At 31.0% G+C, this 17,831-nt stretch overlaps 1 protein-coding gene across 1 annotated transcript in view; it reads left to right on the top strand.

The window, feature by feature from the left end:
• The first annotated feature begins 189 nt into the window (after nt 1-189).
• The window catches only part of LOC129227008 (core histone macro-H2A.1-like), a 42,791-nt gene continuing 25,149 nt past the window's right edge, over nt 190-17,831 (top strand). Inside the window, exons 1-4 of the mRNA XM_054861638.1 lie at nt 190-372; nt 1,325-1,431; nt 10,523-10,765; nt 12,750-12,830. Of these exons, the coding sequence (XP_054717613.1) occupies nt 198-372; nt 1,325-1,431; nt 10,523-10,765; nt 12,750-12,830 (606 nt within the window). The 5' untranslated portion in view covers nt 190-197. The remainder of the gene's footprint in view (nt 373-1,324; nt 1,432-10,522; nt 10,766-12,749; nt 12,831-17,831) is intronic.

Here is a 17,831-nt window from a genome sequence, read left to right as displayed (position 1 = left end):
TAACTGTAATAGATATTTGGCTATCTTAATATAAACGATCAAAATATTCAGATGTTACTTTGAATAAATAATTATTTATTTAAAATTTAAAAAAAAAAAGAGAAGTTCATCGTTCGATTTGTTTGGCAACCGTGCTATGTCGAAATTGTGTTTCTCTCTTCTTTGAGTGAGGTGGTATTCGTGTTTTGATTACTAAAATGTTCTGCCCGCGGTGGGGAAAAAAACGCAGTAAATCTACATCTAAATCAACTAAAGCTGGAGTTTTATTTCCAGTTGGACGTTTCCATCGTTACTTAAGAAATGGAACGCATCATCAACGAATCGGTGCTGGAGCACCGGTATACATGGCTGCAGTAATCGAATATCTTACTGGTAGTGAGAATTACCTCAATTCCATTTATGATCACTTTTTGTTTGTTCGATCCAATGTTTACTACGCTTTTTTAAAACTTTATTTGAAGTTTCTTCCCCTTTTTTTCTTCAAAAATTGCTAGTTATAAATGCATGTAATCCGATCTGAAACTAAGTCAAACTGTTCATTTAAGAGGGTTTTTTTTTTTTTTAAATGTTTATGCTACAAAGTCAGTGGAAATTTATGGCAAATTATTTGTTGATTTTTGTCAGCAAGGTTATAAAAGATGTATGGAATTTCGTATTTGGTGCATTACCTCTTAAAATTTCCATCCTAATTGCGTAAGTAATAAATAGCCTCAATAGTATTTGCTTCTTGCACGAAGTAAAATACAATAAAATCATATGTCCAGTGCATAAAGTAGTGTTGTATTGAAAACTTCCTGTCTTTTGCATTATTTGGCTTATATTTCCCGTAAATTGTTCCCTTTTCCTAGGAAAAAGATTGGATTCTAAAATGATGCAAGGTATTGTTTTTTAATCCAGCTGCAAAAGTATTGCAAAGAATACCAGACAGGGCAACACGCTAGAGATTTCAAACTGTTTGCCAAAGATTTTTTTTAATTTTATTAATATTTTCTTTTCTTTAGAAATTCGTCGAGCAAACTAAGCCATCATTTAATAAAATATACAATGCAAACACTTACTTTTTACTATATATTAAGAAAGAGTAACGTCAATGAAATTGAAAGAATTCCCCTGGCCGGCCTGTTTCCAGGATGCCCCGTAGGACCTTACACCTAACAAACCTGCCCCCATAGTAACGAACCCCATAACACCTGAAAACAAACCTGCTTTGTAATTTTAAAACAAAAAACAATAACTGTTGCATTTTACTTTATTAAGTTATTGACCTTTTTTGTATTTATATTAATTTTATTTATTTTTTATATTTTGATATTTGTTTTATTAGCTGAAATCTTAGAATTAGCTGGAAATGCTGCAAGGGACAACAAAAAGGCACGAGTTACTCCACGACATATACTGTTAGCAGTTGCTAATGATGAAGAATTGCATTTGGTAAGACACTTTAACAAATATGTTTTCAATTTTGCATTTATTAAGTTCTCACAAATGTTTCAATTAATGTATATATTTTTTTACTTTTATGATAGTTTGAATACCGTTTTTATACTCATGTACGACCCAATGTTTAAATGATTCAACACATGAAAATTCATAAGGCTTGCCAAGTTTGAAAATCTCTAAGTCTGTTGAAGCATTTACGTTATGTCCAGGGTTCCGTCCAGGATTTTTCACAGGGTCTGTGTTTTGTGAAAAATAAAATAATTTTGTAAAAAGTGAATTAATTTTGTAAAAAGATCAAATAATTTTGCAAAAAAAAAAAAAATTGTTAAATCAAAATTTTAGAATTTAGAATGGGCACAAACTGCATCATTTAGACTTAAAGTAGAGTGTTCCTCTTCTATGTTGAGAATATCATTCTAGGGTCTTTTTCTAGTATTTGACGGGGGGGGGGGGGGGGACATCGCTCTCTCAAGTAGCAATATTTATCTACCATTCTACATTATGTTAAATTATGTACTAATAATATTTCTGTACAGCATTTAAAATAATTGTAACAAAATAAATAAATAAATAAAATTCAGACAAGGGTTCAGCATTTAACTTTTTGACCCAAGACACTCTTAAAAAGTACACAGATTTCGTTTAAAACTTATAAATTCCGAGATTTTAACAAAAATAAAAAGGGATTTTATTTGTTTACTTCTTAACAAAGCGTATTAAACATCAAAAAAATTGGATTCCCATAGCGAACGCAAAGAGAACTCAAAGTGAAAGCATCAAAGGTATAAAAACGGCTTTTAAAAGAAATATTTTTGATAAAATTATTTTTAAATTGCATTTTAGAGTCGTATGATAAACATATCATTAATATCTGTGGACACAGTTGAAGCAAAAATAAAATTAAACCATCGATTCAGCATTTTAATTTTTGACTCATAAAGAAAAATGGAATTTTGCTTTAAAAAACTTGAAATGCGTGTTCTAACAAAAATAGGTACAGATGTAATATACCCCCCCCATTTGGCGACATTTGATTTTTTTGCACAAAATTAAAATATTTTTCTCGCCAATGAGGCGATAATTTTTTATGCATGGCATCCCTGGCCAAACTAACCTGTGTTTAGCAACCCGAAGGCAATCTTACAGATCTTTTCAAACTTGTTTACTTGGGTTGTTTGGGTTTCACGCAGGAGATATACGTGGTGTTCTTTCGTGCAATATACCTTACAGGAATGCTTATTTTGTGATTAGTTCAAATTCAGTAGTTTTGTTTTGAAGTAAAAACATTAGAAAATGCCAGTTTCTTCAAACTTGAAGGTTAATTAAAAGTTAACTCCAACGTGGTGTGTATCTGTAACGTGCCATTGTCATATGATGTATTGTTTTAGACTGAGTGTGAAATATTTATTACCATATAAAAAGGTAAGTTCTTTATTTTAGAATTCAAAAAAAACCTCTCACTTCCAAAATTCTTTGTTTTTACAAATCCTTGAGGGGGTTCTTGTAGTTTTTAACTTTATTTTTACTGTATGTAAATTAATTTTACAGAGCAAATTGTACAGTTATTTTGTTCTAAAAGTTAATTCTTATCGATGCCACGAATTATTTAGACATTCTATTAACGTGCCTCCTTTAGGCACTGAATTTTATGTTAACAATTGAAAGTTCTTTCGGTTGTACTCTTAAAAATGCTGAATTTTATTAATAAATCTGCACAATAATGGTGCATATTTCACACTTAAAAACTGTGTCATTATTGTACACTGCACGGAAGGGAGCCACCCTTGGGTGTCTCCATGAAAATATACATAACTGTGACCATACTCCGACTGTAATGAATATTAAACAGTCGGAGGGATAACGGACCGAGCGGAGCGAGGTCCTGGCGAGCCCAGAGGTCTCATTAGTACTTTTCGTAATGAGACCGAGGCAGGGCCGGCGAGCCGAGGTCTCATTACGAAAGCACTATGAGACCGAGGGCTCGTATCCCGGAGAAATGATGAAAAAAAAATTAATGCATTAATTTTGACTTGTAATTAATACAATAATTTATTTCATTGTATTTTAATATGTTTACAAAAAACCCCGGCCCTGTACATTTTTGAAGCATATATTCGTGATGTTTTTTGTTGTGCTTTTATGTTGTTTTTATAAATATTGTGTTCTGAAGTGCTTTAATCATGTTTTTTTATCTGATTTTTTCCTGTTGGCGCTAAAAAAGCATCGCTAAGAACGATGTATGACATATGTCGTCATACATCGTTTTCTTGGCGACGCTTTCTTAGCGCCAACAGGAAAAAGTCGCCAAGGGTGGGGTATATCACATCAGTTCCCAAAAATAGAGACTTTTCATTTATTTGCATCCTAATAAAGCGAAGTTAGCTTGAAAAAAGAACAAAATATGATTCTTATATCGGATGTTAAAAGATTGTATTTTTCAAAATGTAGACATTTAAAGAAAAAAAAGCGGCAAGTAAAACAGTTTATTTAAAGTTAATCATCCTTGTTAGCATCGAAAAATCAAACCCATATAATTTTCTCCCAAAATAATAGCTAAACATCGCACAGCAACATAAAAATGCAAATATTGACAAGCCAGTAAAATGATGAGAATATTTTCTAATCAAGTCATTGTAAAGATTTAACACCAAACGCTAAATGGCGATAATTTTGAAGTTGGTAACCCTATATGAAGCAATCTTATTTTTTCCCAACCCTTACTATCCCTTTGCAGTTCTAAGTTCATTTTGCAGATATACATATTATTATTATTCATTAAATCATGAGCAGGGAGAAAAGTCCTTACCAACCTTTTGTATTTGTATTTATTTGTATTTGCATTTTCAGAAAAGTTTACAACACCGCTGCTAATAAGCTGTGATAAAACAAACAAACAAAATTCTTTAAGACTAAACTTATCTTCAGCTGTTAATTTCTTTCCAAGAGACAAACAACAAGCATTATATTTATTTGACAGTAGCAATTTATCGCTTGCAGGAGCATCTGCAAGTGTGACAATTTTTTTTTTTTTTGCAAAATTAGCAGATTTTGTATAAGCTGATCCTTCTAATTTGACTTCATAAAAGGTTCCAAAAATTATTGGTTTCAGGGCTCGTTCGCCCTTGAAAAAGCTTGGAAAAAAAATAGTTCATTTCCAAGTGCTTGAAAACCTTGAAAAAGTTTCTTAGTGCTTAATTCTCTCAAAAATCATCGGATTGCGCTTAAAAGTTTAAAAAAAGTATTTCACTAATACAATTTTCTGAACATGTGTTCAATATTCAACATCGCGAAAAATTGCTTCCTTGTTTGGGATTTCAATCCTTTTGCATCTTGTAAACATTTTGATGTTTTTTACATCCAAAAGTTATTTTGACACATGGTACCACAGATCAGTTTATTTTTTGTTTAATTTCATTAATCAACAAAGGAATTAATTTGGAAACCATGACAACATTGAACTGATCGGATTTCGCGGAAAATTGCTTTTTTGTTTGAAATTTCAATCTTTTTGCATCCTGCAAATATTTAAATACTTTGGCTAATCAAATGTTATTTTCGCATATGTTACCTTAGATTAGTATATTTTTTGTTCAATTTCAGTGAAAAACAAATACATTTATTTTATGGGAAACATACCAACGTTGAACGAACTCAGACTTCGCAAAAAATTGCTTCTTGTGTTTGAAATTTCAATCTTTTTGCATCTTGCAAATATTTAAATATATTGACTAATCGGATGCTATTTTCATATATGCTACCTTAGATTAGCATATTTTATGTTTAATTTTAGTAAAATTTTAATTTATTTTATGAGATTTCAATCCTTTTGCATCTTGTAAATATATTTATATTTTTGGCTACTAGAAGTTATTTTGACACATGCTACATCAGATTAGCTTATTTTATTTTCTGTTTTAGTAACTAAAGAATTAATCACTTTGATCTTGTTTAATTATATGCTTATTTATTTTTGCAATTTTTAATTTAATTATCTTTTGCTAATTTTCGTTCATAACATATTTTTTGAAAAAAATTAAATTTAATTAGTTGAGCACCTAACAAATTAACTTAATATTTGTATTTTAAATATAAAGTTAAATTATGTACTCAACTTTAAAATTATATAAGTACATTAGGTTCTGTGTCTGCTGAAATAATTAAGGTGTGTAACAAGTGTGATTGTGTTATGATTATTTACTGGAAACCCAGTAGTGTTCGCTATGCTTTTACCTCCCATATCTCCAATTTTCCCCTTTACCTCAAGTGTTAAAAATAACTACTTTAGTAACTACTACTGTACTAGTTTGTGGATTATTACTTTAGTAGTTTGTGGGTACTTGGAATAGCTTACCGAAAGAGGGGTAGATAGCTTAAGTAGGGTCATTGATTCTCATTTGGATCTAATAAGTTGACGAGGACCAGCCTAGCTAGGCCCAGTGCCTGTTGTTGGTTATCAACATGCACTGGACCTGGTATTTCTATGCAGAATATTTTGACTTAATAAACTATTTTAACATGCGAAATGAATTGTATGCATATCAAAAGTTATTGTACACACACACACACACACACATATATATATATATATATATATATATATATATATATATATATATATATATATATATATATTCAAGTAATAAAGGTCTTAGTTTTAAAAATTACCCCCCCCCCCCCTGATTTGCTGTTTGAAACTTTCAGGTAATTTTTTATGAACTCACAAATTGCAATCACACCTGAATATTATTGCCTTTCTAAATTTAAATTCGAATTTCAACTATAACCCATTTGTTCCCGAAATAAAACTACTTTTGTCGTAATGTATGTCAACTTCTTGTGAATCTTTTCAATTTCGAAATATGTCTCTATGAATTTGAACTTTTACATTTATTGAATATTGCAAGTTGTTCAGTGAAAACTGAATAGGCTTAAGTTTACATTCAGAGTATTTATCACTTCTTAAGCAGTTTTTGTATATTTTGAGGTGTAGAGACTGGACTGTGGACTTTCATAAACCTTTTCTTATTTACTAATTTTTAAATTTACTCGAGAACAGTTAAAATGCCTATATTGGCTGGACAGCTAATACACACATACGAATAACACGCGAATACATGCGAACCTCTAATATTTTAGAACTTAATAGTGTAACATGAAATTACTTTCTGGGTGGTGTTTTTGTCCTAATCGCCCTTATATTGTAATAAACCACCATACCACCGTATTAATATTGGAAATAAATGTTGAAACGGGCGAGGGGAGGACTTTAAAAACTCTTCTCTGGCAATGGCATTGAACTTGAATATTTTGGTTTCTTCTCATAAAAGTTAAAAGCACTCAATGAAAGGTTTTTTTTTTTTTAAATATTAATTTGCTAATTCAAGAAGTATACTTCTTTGAATGTGGAGATAGCAAAATTAAACCTCTTGGGATCTGCTTCTCTACAGGACCAAACTTTCAGACATTTTCAGAAAATCTTTCGACACAGTAGATTTTTCATCAAAGTGTCTCTTGTTGTACAAAAACCAATTTTGTTTTCCTATAATTTTTTGTATTATTGCCTTATTCCTATGTTTGCAGTAAATGAAATCTGAATACAATATTTTTAGTACAAATTTATAATATTGCCTTGAATTTTTTTTTTTTTTTTTTTTTTTTTTCTTTGGCCTTGAAAAATGCTTGAATTTTTTTCTCCCTGAAGGGTATGAACCCTGGTTTTTATCCAAGGAAATATGCGTTATTTTGCTTTCAGATTTGCTCTTTCAATAAACTATTCGTGAAAGATCCGTTCTGTTCTTGTTTATCAGAATTTTGTGAAGGGTCCGTTTTGGTTGATCGGGATTTTGTGAAAGGTCTGTTTTGTTTGATCAGGATTTTGTGAAAGGTCCGTTTTGGTTGATCGTATTTTTGTGAAGGGTCCGTTAACAAACCCAAATATCCTCTGGCCAGACCCCTGATATCATTTAACAGTCTTTTACAAATTAGCCTGTGTTTGGTTGTTTATTTTTTCCCCAATAGATTAAGAAGAAAGCTTTAATGAAATTAAATATATATTTTAAAATATGTACCAATCGAGCAAACAAATAAATGTGCTATTAATTGCATTTTTGGAACTTTAATTTCAGAAAATTCGGTGGAGGGGTCATATTTAGACCCCAATTTTTTAATAAAATCAATCAGGGGCAGCCCCAAAATGTCCCACCCCTTGTCCCAATGTCAACAAATATCACCTATACTTGCGTAATTGAAGATTTCAATTTCCAAAATTTTCCACAGAAGTCCCCCTAAACTTTTCTTCCCCATAACATCACCAAAAGACTCAAACTACTATCATTACTAACTACTATCTACCACTACTACATTCTTAGAACTAAAATTTAAGAAATTGGTATGATGCAGTAAGAATTTGATGCCTCCAATTGACAGTCTGCGCATGAAAACGAAATGTTTTGTTATTCAATGTACCTATTGACTGCTTATTTCTAATACTGCTCTGATTTTAAATAAAATATCTTGTGAGAAGTCTGTCTTTAAGAGATCTTCTGAGAAGTTTAATTTTGTAATAAAGTGTTTTGTTGAAGGGCTTGTTAATGGACCTAATATTTTTTCAAATAAACCACAAAATATGCATCATTTTCTTATCACTGGTTAGCAGTTGATGAAAGCAATTAAGTTCCCAAGAAATTGTGATTATATTTTTATCAGGGTTTGCCGATACATATCAGTCGATATACATCCAATATTTATTCTGAAAATATCATATTTTGGAGATTATTTGAAGTACAATATTTGCAGTTTTAAAGTTATATGGGAGATAGTGAGAAAGAAGCAAAGGAATGTAAGTGGCCAAAATTTAAAAAAATAGAGATAACCAGTACAAATAGTAGGGAAACCTCTCCTCTGTCAAGGGGCAAGAGATAGTACCAATAGCCCTGGTAGGTGCTGCTGTGCAGCATGATTTAGAAAAAGAATTCAATGAAAACCTACCTAGAACGTTATTTCTAAACGCGTTTTACTCAAAACTTGAAAATATCCACTGGCATCCCTTTGCTTCTCACTGCCACCTGCATTAATCATATTAATATTATAATTTGATTATTAAAAATTATCAAAATGTAACATTCTTTATTATGCATATGATGTATTTTAATATCATGCAATAACATAGTATTCCTTTTTTATTTTATTATTGTAAGAGTATTAGTAATGTAGCAATTTTAATATAGATTTAAAATACCTAGTTTAAAACTAAAAGTTGGTCACAAGAAAGGAAAATTTCTTGGCTGTACACTGACAAATACATATCTGAATTATATAATTTTGTACAAGTAGCTAACAAAAGAAAAATGAGTGAAATAGCTAATTCTTTCATCAGTAACTCAATAATTATGGTTTAAAGTAGGGTCACACGGAGGAATTATGGGTCACTCTCTTTTCGGGGTAAATAATGGTCATTAACTTTTTACTGTTAAAAAAATGTTTTTGCAAAAAAACTAAATTATGCTAAGTCATCCCTATACATTCAATTTTCTTATACCAAGGTCAAAAACAATGCAATAGTGAAGTAAATAAGAGAAAAAAAAGAATTTTCACACTTCTATAAAAACATTTTTTTAAAAGATTTCCTCGGAAAATCATGATTTTTTTCAAGATTTGTGTCTGTGAAACACTGTTGAAGGAATAATTTTGTTGGTGCTGTTTTTTAATAGCAAATGGTCTAAACTTTTCATACCTACATACATTTTTTCTTCTTTTCAAAAAAAGTCAGCATAAAAGTATGTTGATTTATACCCCAGTTTAGTGGGGTAATTCTGGGTCACCAGGATAATTCTGGGCCAGTATATTTTCTGATATTTTAGATGTTTTTCTTATTTATTTCTATGTAAATAATATCAATATTAACTTCAACTTATCCTTTTCTGTGCCAAACTCTCTCTTAAAAGGAAATTTTAATGCTCCTAGTGCAATATTAGATAATGTATCATCTTCAATTGCTGCAGAAGTATCATGCCTTTTTAGCAGCTAGCAAATCAATTTTAGCTTTGAAGATTAACTATGTGAGCATGCAATTATGGCACACATCAAGAATTAAAATAAGCAACAAATTAATACAAATCACTTAAGTACCAAATAAGGAGACAAATTCGATAGTTATAACAAATCAAACTCGCTTTGTCTATCTTGTAACTGCAAGAGAAATCGAATTCACAAATGCAGTCAATAATAAAAACCCTGCTTGCAAAAAAAATAAAAGTACCTCAACAAGCTGATATAGACAGCGCCTAAATGCAAAATGAGCATATTTTGGAATTGGGTATGACAACAACAAAAAGGGAGAAGATTTTGCAATAGCAAATTGCAAGAACAATCCTGTTTTTAAAATGTTAAAAGATGGTGCTATAACCCCATGCTATGACCACTTTCCCCCATCCCATGGGGTAAAGTGATCATAAATACAAAGGGAAATGAAAGTGTTATAAAACTACTTAAATTCAATATTTTTTTCCTGAAATGCAATGTACCGTGTTCTTTAATAATGCAATGTAAAATAACAACAAAAAAAGTTGAAGTGTATAAAGAATTTATTGTTTTTATTATCCACCTAAGTTGGAAACCTACAATTTTATGACCACTTTACCCCACCAGACCCTATAGGATGTAGTTATGGTTAAATTTTTTTGACTGTTGTATTATGATAGAGAAAGAACAACAGCCAAAAAAGAAAAAAGTAAAAGAAAAAAAAAGGAAGAAAAACAAAGACACTGTTTAATAACCAACTGATTTAGTTTTTTTAATTGAACATATAACTAAGATTTCAGCAATATTGTAATATTGCTGAATTGGGCATCGCTGTGCGGGTACTGCTAGTAATTATATAAGAAAATAAACAACAGTGATTTGAGGATACAATTATTACTATTTAAAGAGATTGAAAATATCGGATATGTATTAAAATATCCAATATATATCAAAATATGTGATCTTTTTGATGTTTTGGAAAATATCATGATATTTTCGAATCCTGATATGTAGTACGTGCTTTAAAAGACTCTGCAGTTTATGTTGCTTGAATTGACTCTAGCTGCTGAAGAATGTAACCATTGCTTCTGGAGGTGTTTTGCCAAGAATTCAACCTGAGCTTTTAGCCAAGAAAAAAGGCCGTTTTGCCACAATGCCATCTCCACGTTCAGGTCCTCCCTCACCCGTTGTAATACCAGTAAAGAAACCAAAGCCTGTATATGCTCCACCCAAAAAGTCAGCAAGAAAAGCTAGTGTTGCTTGCCGCTTGCCTGCTGTCAGAAGTAAAGGAAAGGGGAAAGGAAAGGTAAAATTGTTTTGTTATATAATAATCTCATAAGGTTGAAAAATATATTGTATTTTTGTTTTAATTGTCAGATAACCCCTCAAGGAATCAACTGACATTACTCGTACTTAGTGATGTGGATCGGGTAAATACCCAGTGGGGTAGGTAAATATTTTTTGAGTATTTACCCAAGGCCTGGGTAAATACTCAAAAACTGGATACTTTACAAAAAAATGCAAAAAGTGAATCTGAATTTTTTAAAAAATCTAAATATGAAACAATTGGTAAAACTAATACATACATATGTATTACACAGTTTATAATATTTTTTATTTTAAGACTTGATGAAATTATGAAAGAAACATGTCATGAACCAAAGAATCTTTCTTTTCAATGTCATAATTGGACAAGTATAAGCAATTCAATGATGAACTTCAGGATTTCAAAATCACAATCTATGATAGTCATCTCCAAAAGGAAAAAAAAAAGAGAAAGCATGAGGGATGCTTGGAAGAATTTACTAAGAAGTTATTAAGACTATGATGTTATTTATTTATTTATTTTATTGTTGTTTAAGTGATAACGTGGCAAATATAGAAACAGTTTTCACATTAATAAGCAAAAAATATATATATTGTTTTATGTTGCCTTGCTCATTTGCATTTGCTCCTGGGTACTTCATGATGAAAATTTATTCGAACTATTTTTAATACACGCAATTAGTGATGTCCAGTGGGAAGGTAAATATTTTTTTGGGTATTTATCCAAAGACAGGGTAAATCTCTTAGTAATTGCGCATTTTGCCAAAAAAAAACTTTAGGTGGTATCAAAAGGTGATGATTTTCTTTTTAAAACATAAACTGTAAAATGAAAATTTAAAAATATGAAAATTCATATATTATAATTTTTTTAATTAAAGGCGTAATGAAATCTTATCAAAAAAAACTCTCAGAATTTGGAATGAACTATTCTAAAACTTAAATAAGATGGCACGATAACTTAATTTTTTATGGGGTAAAGCAAAGGGATAATAAAAGTGGGTTTAATTTTGTCAGATAGGTGGCGTAGCACAACTTTTCATCTTTGATTTTTCATAATATCATGCTACCAGTTAATTTTGGCTTTGAGTTGTAATCAGTTTGTCCAAAACCTCCCTAAATACTAAATGCCTATCACATTTGTTTAAAAGTGATTCTCCTCCAGTACACAAACAACGCTATTACCTGATGGCAATACATGGATGATGTTGCTATGATGATGGATCCAAACAATTCTAATCAAATCGTTAATTGGTTAATTTTAAAATTTAAATTTAGAAGTTAACCAACTGTTTTCTCCACTTTTAATTTCTAATGCTTTCAAACTTCGATAGTTGACAGTAGCCAGAAAACCGAAAATATGCTTACTGGGATGATTTTGCTCTATGTTGGAGAACGCGATAGACATATAGTATTTAGGAGGCGTTAGTTTGTCACTCACTTTGTATTTATACTGGTAAAAACTTTAAATTTTGCTTTGAAAGGTGAAAAACAAAAAAGGAAGATGGGGACATTGATTAGGCATATCCAACACATTTAACGTGAATATCATATTAGATTGCTAAGTTGTTTCACACAATAATTCTTTAAATATGTGATAAAAATACAATTTTTGGGCAAAGATTTATTGTTTTGTATATGGTTGGTTATATATATACATAGTGGAATAGGCAGAAAAGTATTTAAGATGAATATAAATTTTTGAAATATATACCCAGGTAAATACCCATTTTGGATATTTACCTGGGTATATATCTTGGGTATTTACCCCTAAAAATAAATACCCAGGTATTTTACATCACTACTCTTACTTCAACCAGAATAACTTTTTCCGCTGTTTGTGATGTTATTATATTTTTATTCCAAGTCTTAAGTTTTATGTATCTTAAGTTTGCTTTGAGTGTGTATCAAAATAGTTTTATTTCTTTTGTTGATACCTTATCATTTCTTTCTATTCATTTTTACAGTCTAAAGATGTCCCCAACTCATTAGGCCAAGGTGGTGCAGTCACTATGCTGTCTGAGAAAAAACTTTTCCTTGGCCAGAAGGTATTTTTCTACCCCCATATTAAACAAAATTTAGTTGAAGAAAATTTTTGAATCCTTATGTTGGAGTTTGATAAGGAAGCACATGTTGTTGTGAAGCACAGTGCAGTCTTTGCTCATATCAGGTCTCATTTAATAATTTAAGGATATCAGCCTTACAAAATAAGCACAAAATTACATATATTCTTATTCTTTTCTAATAAAAACTAAAAGCTCAACTACTCATCAACCATGTAATCTTAATTTTTCATATATTTTTTCCGCACTCTGCCATGAAAAGTTTAGGAATAAAAAAATATTCTTGAACCTTAGAAGTTAATGATAACCTAAGCTAATTTGAATTTTTTATTGCCTTAATAAGTTTTATTTTGTTAATGAATTTGATTTTAGTTATTAATTATTAGTAATATATTGCTCTCTCACAACTTATTTTCTAAATCTCTACAATATTTCTTTTGAAGCATTTTATACAATTTTTGACTGATTTTACATTCAGCATACTTGCCAACCTCCAAAGGAAAATAAACAGGAGATTCCACAAGAGGTATATAGGTGATTCACCAGTGACATTTCTTTTCACAACAGAATTATTAAAATATGCTTTTTGAATAACATGAATACTAAATTTAAAGTAATTAAAGGATTTTTCACCGATGTAAGCAAATTGGTAGCAGCAAAAAATATATAGTGCAAAGGAAAAACCAAATTATAAGAAGTGAATTTGCTTAAAGTTTCGTACATTCCCCAGTCTTTACCAAAAAATTCATTTACCTAAATTCCAAAAACAAAAATCAGTCTTTTATGAAAATAAAATATAAAATAAGTAGATGTAGGGTAGCACATGTGAAAATAAGTTCAAACTTTCAAAATAATTGAAATATTTTCAAGATGCAAAAGGATTGAAATCTGCTGCCAATTTCGGCAAAGCACGTGCTTTGTTGAACATGCAATGTAGATAGCTTCCGAAAAATTAATTTTTACTAAATGAGTTATTAATTGGAAAAATTCTTATTTCCTGACGTTGGTAGACTATAAAAGGGCGCCATCTATTGAAAAGATTATTGACTGAAAAAACGGGAGAAAATCGTAAAAAAACGGGAAATTGGAAGATGGAAGCAAAAAACGGGACTCTCCCGTTAAAAACAGTAGAGTTGGCAAGTATGTATTCAATTTAGTGTTGTGCTTGTGGGTGGGTTGAGGGCTGATCATAAATTAACTATACCAAAAGCCAATGTGAGCAAGTATCAATGTTTTATCTTTTCTCCTCCCCAGGCCCACGTCAAGTCTGATCGGAGCCATCATTCAAATGTCTTTTGAGCGCTTTTATGCAGTCGCGTTCAAGGAAAAATTATAGTTAACACCTGGAGTGAGGTTTTATTGACAAATATAAAATGGAAAATATTCGTTTTGGCATTTTTTAATTAAAAAAAAATGGGAAAATATTTTTTTTTTGGATACAATGTAAGTTTTTATTTCATGTCTCCGATTTATTTCAAGTTCAATTGTTCCCCTGTTTTGCTAATGTGTTTTGGAAAAAGGAAATTTTTTAAGTATCAAAAAGTTAAGCGCCTCACAAAAATATCTCTCTAATCTCCAATTGATGGATAATTAATCAAACATTCATGCCTATACATTATGACAACAGAGTACTGAATTCATTTCTAAACTGAAGTATTATAATGTGTCTAGGATATTCCACCATAAAATCTGAAACTAATAATTCTAAAACACAGAATCGTTAAAAGGTGGTTATTTTTTTTTTAGTTTATTGCACAAATTGTAGTTAAAGAAAAAAGGGTGGGGGGGGAATCGGGTAATTATGGCATGTCCAGTGCCGGATGAATGTCGATTTATGCAGTAGGCTAAGTTTCAAGATTACTACCCACCTCACCTTTCTGAACTTAATCCAAATTGTATCGAATTGTATGTAGGACAAGATTCAGGGTCGCCACTCGTCTTGTGGCCACCTAGTTTAAACAAGTGGCGACTAGAAAAAACTCCCTCACCATTTTTTTCCCTTTTCCCAAGAAAAATTTCCTGGGGGTGAATAGGAATTATGCACTAACTCAACAGGGGAGAAGACAATTTATTGCTTTGGGAGCATAAGCCTGAGTATAAACACTGACGGGGAGGGTCGAGTGGAGAACAGCGTATTTTGATCAGAAAGGCAATACTTCTGCATTTCAGCTACGTGTAAAATATTGCCACCATATTTGGTCATTTACAAGATGGAAGTTGACAAAATACTTAAAGTATATTCAGTAAATTACCGCCCATTAGCCAGGGCTAAAGCAAAAATACGTGAAATATACCGCCAGCTCAGTCATTTCCAGCCGAGGACTGCAGTTTCGTGCTTATTAGCACTCATCAACCCGGCATAGGAAAGTGACTGAGCTGGAGATGGAAAACCTCTTAAGGAAGCCAAGAGTGCGAAACAAACTGGTAGCTATTATAGAATTAGTAGACCAGACGAGTGACCGAAGCAATGGTTTCGGTTCAACTCGAAGATTGAACGCGAGGCAAGGTATATTCAGTAAATTGTCTGGTCTACTAATTCTATAATAGCTACCAGTTTGTTTCGCACTCTTGGCTTCCTTAAGAGGTTTTCCATCTCCAGCTCAGTCACTTTCCTATGCCGGGCTGATGAGTGCTAATAAGCACGAAACTGCAGTCCTCGGCTGGAAATGACTGAGCTGGCGGTGCATTTCACGTAAAATACTTAAGTGTCTAAATTTTGAAAGACAAAGGAGAATTGAAGTTTTATATTTTAACTGAAAACTAATGTAACTAATCAGGGTTCGTACGCCCTTGAAAAAACCTTGAAAAGTGCTTGAAAAAAAAAGTTCATTTTCAAGTGCTTGAAAACCTTGAAAAAGTTTTAAAACCTTGAAAAAGTTTCTTAGTGCTTAAATTCTCTCAAAAATCAACGAATTGTGCTTAGAAGTTTTAAAACAGTATTTCACCAATGCAATTTTCTGAACATGTGTTCAGTATGCAACATCGCGAAAAATTGCTTCCGTGTTTGGGATTTCAATCCTTTTGCATCTTGTAAATATTTTAATGTTTTTTTACAACCGAAAGATATTTTGACATATGGTACCTTAGATTAGTTTATTTTTTTGTTTAATTTCATTAATTAACAAAGAAATTAATTTGGAAACCATGACAACATTGAACTTACTCGGGTTTCGCGGAAAATTGCTCTTGTGTTTGAAATTTCAATCTTTTTGCATTCTGCAAATATTTAAATATTTTGGCTAATCAAATGTTAGTTTCGCATATGCTACCTTAGATTAGTATATTTTTTGTTTAATTTTAATAAAAAAACAAATAAATTTATTTCATGGGAAACATGCCACGTCGAACGAACTCAGACTTTACGAAAAATTGCTTCTCATGTTTGAAATTTCAATCTTTTTGCATCTTGCAAATATTTAAATATATTCACTAATCGGATGTTATTTTCATATTTGCTACCGTAGATTAGCATATTTTATGTTTAATTTCAGTAAAATATAAGTTTATTTTATGGGAAACATGACAACATTAAACTTAATTCGCGAAAATTTGCTTCCCTTGTTTGTGATTTCAATCCTTTTGCATTTTGTAAATATTTTTATATTTTTGGCAATTAGTAGTTATTTTGACACTGCTACATCAGATTGGCTTATTTTATTTTTTATTTTAATAACTAAAAAGTTAAAGAATTTATTACCTTGGTCTTGTTTAATTATTTGCTTATTTATTTTTGCAATTTTGAATGATTATCTTTACCTAATTTTTGGTCATAACAGATTTTTTTTAAAAAAAAGTTAAATTTCAGCAGTTGAGCACCTAACAAATTAACTTAAAGTTCGTATTTTAAATATAAAGTTGATTTATATAATTTTATTTATAAGTACATCATTTTTTTATGTCTTCTAAAATAAATAAAGTGTATAACAGGGGTGGTTGTGTTATGATTATTCACTTGAAATCCAGTAGTGTTCGTTTTTATGCTTTTACCTCCCTATATCTCCATTTTCCCCCTTTTCCTCAAATGTTCAAAATTACTACTTTATTAAGGTTGTGGGTACTTGGAGCTTACTGAAAGAGGCTTTAATCAGCAAAGGGGTAGATAGCTTAAGGAGGGTCATTCATCTTCATTTGGATCTAATAAATTGACCAGTACCAGTCTAGCTAGGCTCAGTGCCTGTTGCTGGTTATCAACAGGCACTGGGCATGGTATTTCTATGCAGAATATTTTTACTTAATAAACTATTTTATGAATTGTATGCATAGCAAAAGTTACTGTTGTGCATATGTATATTCAAGTAATAGGGGTCTTAGTTTTAAAAATTATTCCCCCCCCCCCCCTCGCCCCATTTTGCTCTTTGAAACTTTCAGGTAATTTTTTATAGTCTCACAAATCACAATTACACCTGAATATTATTGCCTTTCTGAATTTAAATTTTAATTTCAACAATAACCCATTTTTTCCCAAAACAAAACTATTTTTGTCATAATATATGTCAACTTCTTGTGAATCTTTTCAATTTCGAAATATGATTCTATAAATCTGAACTTGCACATTTAATTGTCTATTGCAAGTTAATCAATGAAAGCTGAATAGGCTCAAGTTTGCATTCAGAGTATTTATCACTGCTTAAGCTGCTTTTGTATATTTTGAGGTGTAGAGACTGGACTGTGGACTTTCATAAACTTTTCTTATTTCCTAATTTTTAAATTTACTCGAGGACAGTTTAAATGCCTTATTGGTGAACAGCTAATAAATACATACGAATAATTGATTTGCATACTTATAAATGATTTGCAAACCTAATATTTTTAGAACTTAATAGTGCAAACTGAAATAACTTTCTGGGTAGTGTTTTTGTCCTAACCGCCCTTATATTGTAATAAACCACTGTATAGATATTGGAAATAAATGTTGAAACCGGGGGGTGGGGGGGGGGGGGGGAGTGACTTCAAAAACTCCTCTCTGGCAATGCCATTGAACTTGGA

The sequence above is a fragment of the Uloborus diversus genome, chromosome 7, assembly GCF_026930045.1.
Source record: "Uloborus diversus isolate 005 chromosome 7, Udiv.v.3.1, whole genome shotgun sequence".
Classification (NCBI taxonomy): domain Eukaryota; kingdom Metazoa; phylum Arthropoda; class Arachnida; order Araneae; family Uloboridae; genus Uloborus; species Uloborus diversus.
This window is presented reverse-complemented; position numbering and strand designations above follow the sequence as displayed.